The sequence below is a fragment of the Spea bombifrons genome, chromosome 2 (assembly GCF_027358695.1).
Source record: "Spea bombifrons isolate aSpeBom1 chromosome 2, aSpeBom1.2.pri, whole genome shotgun sequence".
NCBI lineage: Eukaryota > Metazoa > Chordata > Amphibia > Anura > Pelobatidae > Spea > Spea bombifrons.
The window spans coordinates 56,808,884-56,823,780 of NC_071088.1; the positions used below are offsets into that span (position 1 = coordinate 56,808,884).

General features: G+C 43.9%; 1 protein-coding gene across 1 annotated transcript in view; it reads left to right on the plus strand.

Moving 5' to 3' along the window:
• The first annotated feature begins 4,684 nt into the window (after positions 1 to 4,684).
• Positions 4,685 to 14,897, plus strand: part of AMPD2 (adenosine monophosphate deaminase 2) — a 53,726-nt gene continuing 43,513 nt past the window's right edge. The window contains exon 1 of the mRNA XM_053454287.1: positions 4,685 to 5,017. Within this exon, the coding sequence (XP_053310262.1) occupies positions 4,957 to 5,017 (61 nt within the window). The 5' untranslated portion in view covers positions 4,685 to 4,956. The remainder of the gene's footprint in view (positions 5,018 to 14,897) is intronic.

Below are 14,897 nucleotides of genomic sequence, written 5' to 3' on the forward strand. Positions count from 1 at the left end.
TGAGCATGCATGTGTACTTGTGTGTGATCATGGATATGTACTTGTGTAGGAGGATGGACGTGTACTTGTGTGTGTGAGCATGGATGTGTACTTGTGTAAGTAGGGTGAGATGGAGTATGTGTTAGTGAGTATGAGTAAGTGTGTGTGTTTAATATGTTTGAAGGGGGGGCAAAGAGGGCACAGACCAGTTGTGTGGGGGCAATGATGGCACAGACCAGCTGTCAAAAGGGGGGGGTCCGGGGCAATTTTTCACACCAGGGCCCCATGGTTTCTAGTTACGCACCTGGTGTTAGCCTTTTTTGTCATTACTTTGTTCATGCGTTACATAGGTTGAAAACCTTTATGTCCCTTGTATTTTGGTGATATTACACCCAGTAAACATTGTTTGCGTTAGCATATGTCTGTTATTTTTCACTTTCTATGTGATTTGAGTGCTTTAATCTTTTTACATTACTGCAGGTGTAAGGTACTAGACAACAAATCTGCTCTAAGAGCACCAGGGGAAAGGCTTCTAGAGTACAAAAAAAGGATAACACAAGCAGGATCCCTCTGGTGGTTACCTATAACCCAACCCTTGAGGAGATATGCAAAATTATTAAAGACCTACAGCCAGTACTCTCAGAGGACCCCATACTGAAAAAAATATTCCCTCAGCCCAAGAACAAGAGCATATACAGAATGGCACTGTACAATGCAACAAATCCCGCTGCAAACTTTGCCAACATATATGTGACAGTAACACAGCCAGTCACAACAACAAAACATACCGTATTTGCTTAATTATAAGACAAGGTTTTTTTCAGAGCAAATGATCCCTCGTCTTATAATTGGGGTCGTCTTATAATCAGACCTCAAATAGAGGTCTGACTATGAGACAAACATCCAGATCCCCCGCAGCGCTGCAGGGGGCCTGGATCCTCCTGTATGTTAACCTCCTCTGCTGGTGCTTCTGACTCTCTGGTGTGTAGTTGGGGCAGCAGGTAGAAGTCTACGTGATTTGCATAAGCAACTTTCGCTGGAGCCGGAAGGAGGTGCCTTTAGCAGCATGGGTTGTCTACGTCCATCGCGCATACACCCTCCAGCTGTCAGAGAGAACAGCGCTGCGGGGAACTTTCCTCTCTGACAGCCGGGGAAGGTCTGACATCCCAGCCAGACCCAGCTGAGCCAGGCTCTGGGAAACCTCCCCCAGACAGCATCCACGGAAGCCTCACAAGTGAGGCTGACCGTGGATCCGGGGAGGAAAGCCCTCCACGCATGAAAAATGGCCACCTGGCTAAAACAGCTTAGGAAGCGATCGGAATCGCTTCTTAAGCATAAACTGTGTTGCTGACATGCCTCGATATCGATACTGGGCATGTTAAATTTTGCTATGTGCATTATCCCACAGAGCAGGTCATTAATTTCCCGTTTGTTGGCCCTTCTTCCCACGGCACCACAGCAGGATAGTCCAGTATAGCTAGATGATCAGGCAGTGCCAGATTTAGTCATGTGGGACCAGTTTCTGAGCCACTGGAACGGGATTTATTTTTTCATCCCCTCTGCTACTAGTTCATCCCCCATAGTCTTTTCTGATGCTTCCGCTGGGACAGGTTTTTCTGCCATTTTTGGCACTCACTGGATGGCCGGGACATGGCCCGAGGAAGTTAGACAGATCCCGGGTTTCATACAGACTTCAGCCTTGTTCGAACTGTACCCCATTGTGGCTACTGCATACGTGTGGGGTAGTTCATGGGCAAATTCCACAGACACGTTCATTTCAGACAATTCAGCAACGGAGGGCATCTTAACAAGAGGTAGATCTAAATCCCCGTACGTTATGTCTTTTGCAAGAAGACTAGTTTGGCTCTCATTACAATACAATTTTCACTACTGCTGTTCCCATATCCGAGGAACACAGAACGTGGCGGCTGACGCTTTGTAACGTGCTAACTTCTCCTTCTTTTCACAGGTCATGCCAGAAGCAGACAACATAGGGGCCCCGATTCCTCCTGGTAAGTCTAGGGAAGGGGGGCACATCTCGGGGGGTGGACAGAGTGGCAGCATATCTGGGGGGGGACACAGAGTGGCAGCATATCTCGGGGGGGGACACACAGAGTGGGACACACAGAGTGGCAGCATGTCTCAGGGAGGCAGAGTGGCAGCATAACTATTACACTTTAAATTAAATTTTTTCTTTAAAAAAGCACCTAACTTTTGGGGTGCGGCCTATACTCGGGTGCGGCCTATACTCGAGCCGATACGGTATGTATATATGTATATGTGTGTATATGTATATATTTATATGTGTATATATATATATGTATGTGCAGGAGGGATCCATGCTTTCATGTTGTTTAAACCCAAGTCTGACCCTGCCATCTGAATGTTGCAGCTGGAATCGAGACTCATCAGACTAATTTTGGTCAGCGTGTGTGAATTGTAGCCTCAGTTTCCTGTTCTTAGCTGACCTTCTGGTGCTGCTTCAAGGTTCGACGTGTTGTGTGTTCAGAGATGGTATTCTGCATACCTTGGTTGTAACAAGTTGTTATTTCAGTTACTGTTGCCTTTGTGTCATCTCGAACCAGTCTGCCCATTCTCCTCTGACCTCCGACATCAACAAGGCATTTTTCATCCACGCAACTGCTGCTCACCTGATATTTTCTCTTTTTTTCTCTGTAAACCCTAGAGATGGTTGTGTGTGAAAATCCCAGTAGATCATCAGTCTCTCTGGCATCAACAACCATGCCACGTTCAAAGTCACTTAAATCCCCTTTCTTCCCCATTCTGATGCTTGGTTTAAACTTCAGCAAGTTGTCTTGTCCACATCTACATGCCTAAATGCATTGAGTTGCTGCCATGTGATTGACTGATTAGCTGTTTGTGTTAACAAGCAAATGAACGGGTGTACCTAATAAAGTGGCCAGTGAGTGTATGTGAGCTTGCCCTCTGCCCTTGCTCTGTGGTTTAGTCTCCTTCCTTTTTCTTATATTGTGGGGAGGTGTACAGACATGTGGCTGGATGTGTCTGCCTGCCGTGTGCCCTGCCTCTGTGCCTCAACGTCCTTCTTAATATTGCGGGTCAAATCTTGTTCTTTTTTTTCTCATATGGGTTATGGGATTCTTATGGCTATGGGGTACTGTACAATCTGGCTGTGTCTTAGTGGTAGTATCTGCCCTACCGCCTGTTTCTTCAGATCATTGACCTTCTTTACTCTAGGGAATCAATTCTTGTTCTTTTTTCTAAAATTGGGGTTCAGTCTCCCCTCTGCACTTCTGCTGCTGCTTTATTACCTTCTACTTCCACCTTAACACAATCGTCCAATTTTGGGAAGCATTGAATGATGCTGGATATATGTATCTATTGGAGTGGTGCTGCTGGTCCTGCAATGCAAAATCGAATCTGAAATCAAGAAAGGCCTCTGAATTTAATCCGAAACGAATGGCTGAAAAAGAAATTCGTCATCAAAAAACAAACGCAGCAAAAGGGAAAATTTTGTCTGAATCGATTTTGCTTGACTTGCACAGCAGTCTAGTGCACAACAGCAAAAATGGCCAATCATTGTAAAAAAGGGGTAAAAGCTCATCCTACATCATGATAGGAACAGACATATATATCCTCATTACCCTTTAATGCACCCCATGTTATCGGAGCAGCCGATAACAGTGAGACTCTGCTATGGCTTATGTGAAAAAGGGGGAATGATGTATAATATTTACTAGACTTGGGCACCGGCAAACTCTTTGTGTGGGAAAAAATTATCGTATTCCACGAATATTCACCCGTCCCTGTGTTTGGTTTGGGCAAATATTCGTGTACATTCTTCGTTTGTGTTTTTTCTTCGTTTTTTTGTAGAATGGGTTAATACGGGCTTTGGCGAAGAGGAAATCCGTAGGTTCGCCACCAGGAGTTAAAGGGCCTTTAAGAACGACTCTATTTGTTGCTGGCAGGGCCTTTAACTCCTGACGCGGCACTTGGCCTAGGGAGACCATTAGTCACCCCGCTCAAAGAGTTAAAGGTCTGTACGAGCGACTCTATTGGTCGCCGGCAGGGAGCTCCTCTGACATTGCGCCGTCAGGAGTTATCGGTCGCCTGCATTGGTTGATGCCAGAGGAGGCCCCTGCAGGCAACTAATAGAGTAGCTTGCACGACCCTTTAACTCCTGACGGGGAACTTGGCCTGTCTCCCCGCTCCAAGTTTAACTCCTGATAGCAAACCTACGGATTTCCTCTCCCGTTATCTACGCAGCTTCGCAGGGGTTAACGGGAGCGGAAATCCGTAGGTTCGCCGTCAGGAGATGCTGCGTAGATAAGGTAGGCTAGATGGGGAAGGGACCAGGGAAATTAGTAGATGAAGACGAACACAAAGTTCGTGTTGTGTGTCTTCGTCTTCATATATGTTTTGCCGCCTCAATGTTCGTATGTTTGGTATTCAGGCTGAACAACAAAAACGCACCCATCGTGTTCGTTTTCATGTTCGCCCGAATACGAATGCACAAGTCTAGTATTTACATTAAAACAGAAACGTTAATCTGTTAATTTCAGAATAAAAGATGCATGAATTCTGGTACAAAGAAGCACAATATATCCTCCATTATGAAATCACACAGATCTTCCATGAGACCTGTACACATTGTTACTTGCAAAGGGGGAGGAGGAGGAGGAGCATGTGATAAAACTGCAACAACAGTTCCTCACATACTAATGCATATACACACAGACACCTCCTTCTCTTCCTGCTCATGCCACACTGTTCCCTTCCTATGCAATGCAATCTTATACATCACATTTACCAATATATTCGGGCACAGGGTACATCTTGCTCACCCTTTGAACAAAATTACAGACAAGCATACACATTCTGATACACACAGATCATTTGTACACATAATCCTGCTTACACCCCTACAGCCCTCTCATAAACACATTGAACACATCAGTGGGATTCTGCTACAGAGGTAAACTGACACCCACAAGCATCATGGCTGGAGTCAAATCCCCATTTAAAAAGAGAGCCAGCCTACAGGCTCCCAGCCCAGCAGGTGAGTGAAATGAGGTTGATGCTGAAATAGACGAGGGGTGGCGGTGAGGGGTTTGTGAGTGTTTGTGCGAGGATGAGAGGTCATATAAAAGAAAAGAGGTGCCTGTAACTGATAAGATCAAATCTAATATGCATAAATCACAGTCTCTGTGGTCTAGGTAGGAAATGAAAAGGGTTCAACTCTATTTGCCATATCACCTGTACTTTGCTCCATCTATAATCTATGTTCAGGGCTGGTCCTAGACCAAATAGTGCCCCAGGCAAGAAGCCCCTTTGTCACCCCACACTAGTACACTGTGTGCAGGAAGATATCTCTTGTGCACATCTCTCGTGTATTGTGGAGGTTTCAATTGTACCTTGTCAGGTACCGGACGGACCGCTACACATTTGGGGCAGGTTCTAGTGGGTACTGCTGGGTCCACTAAGGCACTAAGACTGCCCTGCCTATGTTAGCTCAAAGCAGCCTGTGTTCCTGTTAACCGTACGTACAAGTAAATAGTGACAGCACACAACAGTGTTTACTCTCCCAGGCTCTCCAGTGTTATTATTTTAAATTATTTTATTTATTTTTAACAACCAGATGCTGCCCTTAAGACACCGCTGCTTAAAATGGAAAAATTTAGCTAGAAAAAGCCATCTTAAGTACACAGGTCGACTGATATATTTCCTCCAAGTGGTTTACCTTCAAGAATATGAACAGTGGCAACTCAGAAAGAGAGAAAATGAACGATACCATAGTCTGATTTAAACGTAACCAGTCTAGTTAATGATCTATTTATGTCCCAAAGAAAGCAGTTTCCAATTACACTGGCATTACCATTAAATAAACAGGAAGGGGAAAGAGGAAGAAATAATGGCAATAATGGTATGGAGTTCAGACATAATAAGAGGAGGTAGAATGAGGCTAGTGGTAAGAGCATAGGTGGTGTTATGACCCAAGTGGCAAATGTTAGTTATTGTCACATAAGCAGCTGGTCCGTTTATTCATCGCCCCCTTATTTTGGAATGGCACTAAGCGCTGTGCTGAAATTTCCACCAACACAACCAAAGCTTGTGCTACATCCTCTATTCTGCTTTGTGAGTATGCATTATTAAAAACTAAAAATAAAAAAAATAAATTTGCCATCCTGAGGTGGAAGCTGCAGGTGCGGTCTGACAGTTCCTGCCACTGATTGGCTGCTTCAATTAACTTAATGTAAGAGCTTTCGGTGCATGCTCTCGGAACCCCCATCGCAAACGAATCGTTCGCTGAGCTAGCCCTGGAACTGATTGGTGGTAAGCATATCACATGGATGGGGTTGGAAAATAGGCAAAAAAAGATAGAGGATGAGGGAAGGAGCAAATACATATGGGGATTCTGCAGAACCCCTTATGAATTGGCAAAAGGGGCAATGCAGGTATTATATGTACTAAAGTGCATATGATGGCTGTAGCGTCCATTTAAGGCAGTACACATAAAAACAACACAGAAGATGTTTAGGTTTCTATAGCAACAACCAATTAGAGTCTGCATATAACTATTGCAGCACATAACTATTAAGCATCCTCTGAAGTTGAAAAATAGTAGGCAAAATGTTAGTTTCATGTTAGTTTAATAATCATTTCTGTTAGGTTTTTGCCTTCCTGCAGTATTAGGTAGGACACTTATAATGCCTCATATGTGGCTGATGACTTTATTAAGTGTGGCTTCTGTCCTATGTTGTAAACAGTATCAATTTTTTAAAGCTACAATAGGAGGTCAGGAAAAAAAATAAAGATAAAAGTAACAATCACGAGAAGCTGTGCTGTTTGTAGAACTCTTTTTTTAGGATCTTGGGAAGAGTGTATAAATACAAGTCTATATTAAGCAGTCAAAATAAGTTATGTGCCAAAAGTAAAATTCTAGGAATCATGGCTGTGGGACTATTGGCTGTGAAACTATTGGTTTCACAGTGCAAATGTAGGCGACATGCAAGTAATGAAAAGGATTAAAAAGGAGCGTAACTAGAGAGGATTTAAAATGTTTTTTGCTCATCCTGATGTGAGTTGTTTAAGGTGGTCTGGTATTAAAAGTGATTTATATGTTGTAAGGTGAAGGAGATCAATGTGGTGGTTTATTCAATAGAATAAATGATGTGGGATTAATTTTAAACCTGTAATGAATATATAAGGTTGCATGAAAAGTGATATGTTCTACCTATTTTCTGAATTATGTCCCTGAAATGGCTGATACAATTTTGGGTGTAGAGTTTAAAACAAGGCAATGTTGACTGGTATTGTGCAGCATGAAAATGATGCCTATGTTCTGACTCTTTGAGGTATGCAATAATTTTTGAAGAAATTGAGCGTGGTAGAACCAAAAAGATGCACTTATTTTCTTTTCTAACAAGTGGCATCTATACTCTTAATACATTGTCACCTAGTGGCAAGTTTTATGATTTGAACAGGCTAGGACTAGTAAGAAGAAGATGGAGAAGGGCTACAGTATTTACTATAAAGGAAGAGAGACGTAAAATAAAATGGATTTTGAAGTGTGACTATGAAAAATCCATGTTCTGCAGGTGTAGAGACCTTGCATGTTCACTTTATTCATTTAGACATTATTTCCATTTTCCAGTAATTTTGTTTTTTTACACACCAGTGATGTAAACACTGTGTGCCTCATTGTTTCTTACAGGGAAATTGTATCTTGCTCAAATACTACTTGTTTAGTTTTCCAGTGGGATTCACAGGCATTGGAGGGAGCACACTCACACGAGTTGAATGTGAGTTGGATTTCAACAGAGCCCTTTCCTGTCTGTGGTTGCTTCTAGCAATCTGGCGCAAATCACGGAATGTGGAGGAGACAGTATGCCGCAACCCTGGAGTTGCAACATTTTATCATGTTAAAAGTTTATTTTTTCTTTATTACTTACTAAGTACTTTATTGTTGCAAAAACTATTTCTATGAGAAGCAAAAAAAGAAGACTACAGTATAAAGTGATAAAGTTCTGTAAAAAAAAATATATAACATGTCTGTTTCTTTAAGGGCAGCAGTTAGTGTGTTGTAACATGAAGAGGTTACATCAGTGCATGAGGTGATGGAAACAAGAGTGTTTTATATAGAGTTAGAGAGCAGGTGCAAGTCTAAAGTATGTACTGTTTCTGTATCTGCTTAAAGCTTCAAGAACCAAGAGATATAACTTGCATTAAAGTAAAAATGTAATGTTGCAGAAAGCCTCACCAAAGAACAATGCGCATTAAAGTACTTTATGAGTGCACTGAAATCAATAGGAGGTCTTTCTGCACATGTGTACGGGAGGAGCTGAGTTGGGGTGAGTATATGAACCACAAGATAAGCAAACTTAGAAGGAGGAAAACAATGAAGGAACTAGGATATCACATCCAAAACTGACTGAGCAGTGAACCACAGCATTCTGCAGAATTCTCCCATGCATTTGTGATTGGGATCACATGGAAATGTAAAGACATTCAGCCATCATATGCGCATTAATGCATGATAGCTGAACAGTCCCTTTAAATGTACAGATGTCCTGCTTGCAAATGAATTAGGGATTCTGATTCAGAATCAGTAAATGGAATGTGTTAGGCCGAACACATCTCTTGGTAAGTGGCCTACAGTCAGCTCCAGCTATGGCTCGGCGAGCATTCCAGGGTGATGTGTCTAATGAGACCCCTTGATTTAGAGAAGGGAGCTCTTTCCTGCCTCTGGCTAATTCAAGAGGAAGAGTTGTTCTTCAGCTTCCACCTAAGGTAAGTATTTTATTAATGTTATTATCATTTATTTAAAGAGAACATATTAAAGTACTCAAAAAGTACTTTAATATGTGTTTTCTTTGGTGAGGCTGAAACATTAAACTGTCCATTTAACCCCTTGATGACAACTGACGTGCCAGACACGTCATGAAAAAACAGTTAAAAGCAATTGACGTGCCTGGCACGTCATGACCTTAAACTGGTGTTGAAAGTGATCTACAATCACTTTCTTCACCCAAACGGGGTTGCTGTAATGCCTCTATGTCAAGGCATTCAGCAACACTGAGATCGGTATCAGGGGCCATGTCTGGGGCATCAACATCCGCCATACACTGTATGGCGGCGGACGCCCGCTTTAAAATCGTTTAAGCAAGAAATAAGCATTTCAGTGGCACCTAAGCTTCACTGGTGCTGCTGAAATGCCTCGATAGCGAGGCAATCAGCAACACCGAACCACCCCAGGACACACTGTGACCACTCTGGACAGCGGTCACAACCACTGCGAGAGATGTAAACACGTTTCCAAGAGGGTCTCTCCAAACCCTTCTGGGAACTCTGGTTCCTCTTGCAGGTTGAATACAGGTACTGCATTCAACCATGCAAGTCTAATCACAATGTGATAAGTAAAAAAATAAAATAATTTAAAAAAGTTAAATAAAATGGTAATATGTAAAAACAATTCTCCACTGATGTCACCATCAGAGGAACCTTCCAGTTCCAAACATTTTTTAAATTTTAAAAAGTCCAATTACACTGCTCCAAAAATTAAAGGGAACACTAAGATTACACATCCTAGATCTGAATGAATGAACTAATCGTATGACATACTTTCGTCTTTACATAGTTGAATGTGCTGATAACAAAATCAAACTAAAATTCTCAATGGAAATCAAATTTATCAACCCATGGAGGTCTGGATATATAGTCACACTCAAAATCAAAATGGAAAACCACACTACAGGCTGATCCAACTTTGATGTAATGTCCTTAAAACAAGTCACAATGAGGCTCAGTAGTGTGTGTGGCCTCCCTACAACGCCTGGGCATGCTCCTGATGAGGTTGCGGATGGTCTCCCGAGGGATGTCCTCCCAGACCTGGACTAAAGCATCAGCCAACTCCTGGACAGTCTGTGGTGCAACGTGGCATTGGTGGATGGAGTGAAACATGATGTCCCAGATGTGCTCAATCGGATTCAGGTCTGGGGAACGGGCAGGCCAGTCCATAGCATCAATGCCTTCCTCTTGCAGGAACTGCTGACACACTCCAGCCACATGAGGTCTAGCATTGTCTTGCATTAGGAGCCCAGGGCCAACTGCATATGGTCTCACAAGGTGTCTGAGGATCTCATCTCGGTACCTAATGGCAATCAGGCTACCTCTGGCAAGCACATGGAGGGCTGTGCTCCCCCCCAAAGAAATGCCACCCCACACCATTACTGACCCACCGCCAAAACGGTCATGCTGGAGGATGTTGCAGGCAACGGAACGTTCTCCACAGCGTCTCCAGACTCTGTCACGTCTGTCACATGTGCTCAGTGTGAACCTGCTTTCATCTGTGAAGAGCACAGGGCGCAAGTGGCAAATATGCCAATCCTGGTGTTCTCTGGCAAATGCCAAACGTCCTGCACGGTGTTGGGCTGTAAGCACAACCCCCACCTGTGGACGTCGGGCCCTCATACCACCCTCATGGAGTCTGTTTCTGACTGTTTGAGTGGACACATGCACATTTGTGGCCTGCTGGAGGTCATTTTGCAGGGCTCTGGCAGTGCTCCTTCTTACACAAAGGCAAGGTAGCGGTCCTGCTGCTGGGTTGTTGCCCTCCTATGGCCTCCTCCACGTCTCCTGATGTACTGGCCTGTCTCCTGGTAGCGCCTCCATGCTCTGGACACTACGCTGACAGACACAGCAAACCCTCTTGCCACAGCTCGCATTAATGTGCCATCCTGGATGAGCTGCACTACCTGAGCCACTTGTGTGGGTTGTAGACTAGAGTGAAAGCACTGCCAGCATTCAAAAGTGACCAAAACATCAGCCAGGAAGCATAGGAACTGAGAAGTGGTCTGTGATCACCACCTGCAGAACCACTCCTTTATTAGGGGTGTCTTGCTAATTGCCTATAATTTCCACCTGTTGTCTGATTGATTGTCCATCAGTGTTGCTTCCTGAGTGTGAATGACTTCGAGTTACATTGTGTTGTTTAAGTGTTCCCTTTATTATTTTGAGCAGTGTATATATATATATATGTCTGTTTTTATGAGCAAGTCCTAAAATTAACTCTATATCTTCACAAACAATTCTTGCATGGAAACAGTTAAAATACTAGCATATTAAATGCCCATGGGGTGTCTAGTTTTAAAACAATTTATGATTTGATGGGGTAAATTGAATTGCCTGGATTCAACAATGTCCCAAATAACACAGGGAGCAGGATGACTACATATCAAATTTGAAAAATCCAATGTCCCAAATGTGGCCAAATAACCCAACAAACCAATGCATGGGGGGGGGGTAGATGCTGCTGAACACATATTTCCGGGTGTTGTTTGACAGCAACATATACCAGGAGCTGTAAATTCATACCTTATGAAGAATGTGTGTGGGAAAAAAACAGGCTTGTGGTAAAATGTGTACATAAAAAGTGTTAATATAAGCATTTGAAATACCCTGTGTGTCTAGTTATCAAAACTATATGATTTGATTGGATAAATTGAACTGACTGGCTTTAAAGATATCCAAATAGGATATGTGGGCATAATTTTCCATGTCAAAATTCCAATTTGAAAAATGCACACTTCCCAAATGTGGTCGTTTAGTAGTCAGGAGATGTTGCTGAACACATATTGGGGTGTTGTGTGACAGGGACATATACCAGGACCTGTAAATTCATACCTGAAGTAAAACGTGTGAAGTAAAAAAATGACTATCACAAGATTTGACAAAGACTGGTGGTAGAATTAGTGCATGGAAAGGGTTAAAATACTAGCATTTGAAATACCCTGGGGTGTCTAGTTAGGGCTGCAACTAACGATTATTTTAATAATCGATTAGTTGGCCGATTATTTTTTCGATTAATCGATTAATCGGATAAAAAAAATGAATGTAAATTTTTCATTTATTTAAAATAATTTAATAAACAAATGATGTTAAATACAAACAGCAGAATAAAAAAACTTTGATAATACATTTCCTGTCTTTATTTCCCAACCAGCCCCCAATATATGCACATTTGAGCCCAGGCTTGCCACGCTGCCTCCCAGACATGCCATGCTGCCCCCCACATATGCCACGCTGCCTACCACAGCACTCCACGCTGCCTCCCACATATACCACATCACGCTGCCTCCCACATCTGCCACTCCACGCTGCCTCCCACATCTGCCACTCCACGCTGCCTCCCACATCTGCCACGCCACTCTACCCCCCACATGCCACTGTGCCTGATACGCCTTATACCCCCTGAAACACCACTCCATCCTCCCCAGACATGCCACCCTGCCCTCCCCACATATGCCACGCCATGCTGCCTCCCACATCTGCCACTCCACGCTGCCTCCCACATCTGCCACTCCACGCTGCCTCCCACATCTGCCACTCCACGCTGCCTCCCACATCTGCCACTCCACGCTGCCTCCCACATCTGCCACTCCACGCTGCCTCCCACATCTGCCACTCCACGCTGCCTCCCACATATACCACTCCACGCTGCCTCCCACATATACCACTCCACGCTGCCTCCCACATCTGCCACTCCACGCTGCCTCCCACATCTGCCACTCCACGCTGCCTCCCACATATACCACTCCACGCTGCCTCCCACATATACCACTCCACGCTGCCTCCCACATCTGCCACTCCACGCTGCCTCCCACATATACCACTCCACGCTGCCTCCCACATATACCACTCCACGCTGCCTCCCACATATACCACTCCATGCTGCCTCCCACATATACCACACCACGCTGCCTCCCACATCTGCCACTCCACGCTGCCTCCCACATATGCCACGCCATGCTGCCTCCCACATCTGCCACGCCACGCTGCCTCCCACATCTGCCACGCCACTCTACCCCCCACATGCCACTGTGCCTGATACGCCTTATACCCCCTGAAACACCACTCCATCCTCCCCAGACATGCCACCCTGCCTCCCAGACATGCCACTTCTCTACCCCCAGATATGCCACTCTACCCCCAGATATGCCTTATACACCCTGATACACCACTCCGTCCTCCCCAGACATGCCACACTGCCCTCCCCACATATGCCTTATATACTGTATATGCCTTATACCCCCAGATATGTCACTTCACTGCCCCCAGTATTTAGATTCCCCTAAATTAACCCTAAACTCCCCATTAACCATAACTGCCCCTAAATTAACCCTTAACACCCCCTTAACCACAGCATCCCCTAAATTAACCCTAAAGACCCCATCAACCACAACATCCCCTAAATTAACCCTAAACACACCATTAACCCCTTAACGACAATTGCCGGTCCTGGCACGACACGGAAAAGCATGTGCTTTACGACAATTGACGTGCCAGGACCGGCACGTCTTTAAACGGGTGCAGAAAGCGATCTACTTTCGCTTTCTGCACCCAAAAAGCGTTGCTGAATGCCTCGACCTCGAGGCATTCAGCAACGCCGCGATCGGCACGAAGGGGCCATCTCTGGCCCCTCCACGGGGCGTCAACATCCGCCATACTTTGTATGGCGGCGGACGCCCGTTTTAAAAGCGTTTAGGAGGCGATCAACGGTCGCCTCCTAAACTTAAATGGTGTCGCTGGAATGCCTCGATCAGGAGGCATCCAGCGACACCAAACACATACCTTTCGATGGGCTGTGACCGCTCCGGAGAGCGGTCACAGCCGCAGCTGCCCGTGATCTTCGCCATCAAGCAAGATGGCCGCCGCCCTGCAAGAGATACAAACAAGTTTTAAAGTTCGCTAGATGGTCCAGACCATCTAGAGAACTCTGGCTCCACTTGCAGGTTGAATACAGGTACTGCATTCACCATGCAAGTCAATGGAGCCCAGCTTTCTAATCACAGTGTGATTAGTAAAAATAAATTAAAAAATAAAATAAAATTAATAATAATTAGAAAAAAATAGTAAAAAAACAGTAAAATGTAAAAATCATTTCCCACTGATGTCACTATCAGGGGAACCTCCAAGTTGAAAAAAAATGTTAAATTTTTTTTTAAAAAAAAGGCAAAAAAAAAAAAATAAATATAAAAAATATATTTTTGTGAGCAAGTCCTAAAATTAGCATATTAGCATAAAACAATTCTCGCATGGAAAGAGTTAAAATACTGGCATATTAAATGCCCGTGGGGTGTCTACTTTTAAAAAATGTATGATTTGATGGGGTAAATTGAATTGGCCGGGTTCAACAATGTCCCAATTAACACCGGGGGAAGGATGGCCACACATCTAATTTCCAATTAAAAAAATGCACACGTACCAAATGTGGCCTTTTAGTTCCCCCAAAAAATGACAAACCCATGCATGTGGGGTATCACTGTACTCAGGAGATGTTGCTGAACACATTATGGGGTGTCGTGTGACAGCGGCATATACCAGGAGCTGTAAATTCATGCATAAAGTAGGTGTGTGTGGGAAAAATACACACACAAAAATACTACTGCAAACTTTGAAAAGATGCTGGTGGTAAAATGTGTGCATGCAAAGAGTTAAAATACCAGCATTTAAAATACCCTGGGGTGTCTAGTTTTCAAAAATATATGGTTTTGTTGGGCACACTGAAATGGCCCGGCTCAAAGATGTACCAAATAGGGCATGGGCAGTGGATCCCCAAATGCCAAAGTTCAACATTGAAAAATGCGCATGCCCCAAATGTGGCCCTTTTGCCTCCAAACAGCCAGGCAAAATCATTCATGTGGGGTATCACTGCGCTCAGGAGATGTTGCTGAACACATATTGGGGTGTTTTGTGATAGTGACATAAACGAGAACCTGTTTATTCATACCTGAAGTAAAATGTGTGTGGCAAAACAAATGCAAAAAAATGACTACCATAAAGTTTGACATAGGCTGCTGGTAGAATAAGTGCATGGAAAGAGTTAAAATACCAGCATTTGAAATACCCTGGGCTGTCTAGTTTTCAAAAATATATGACTT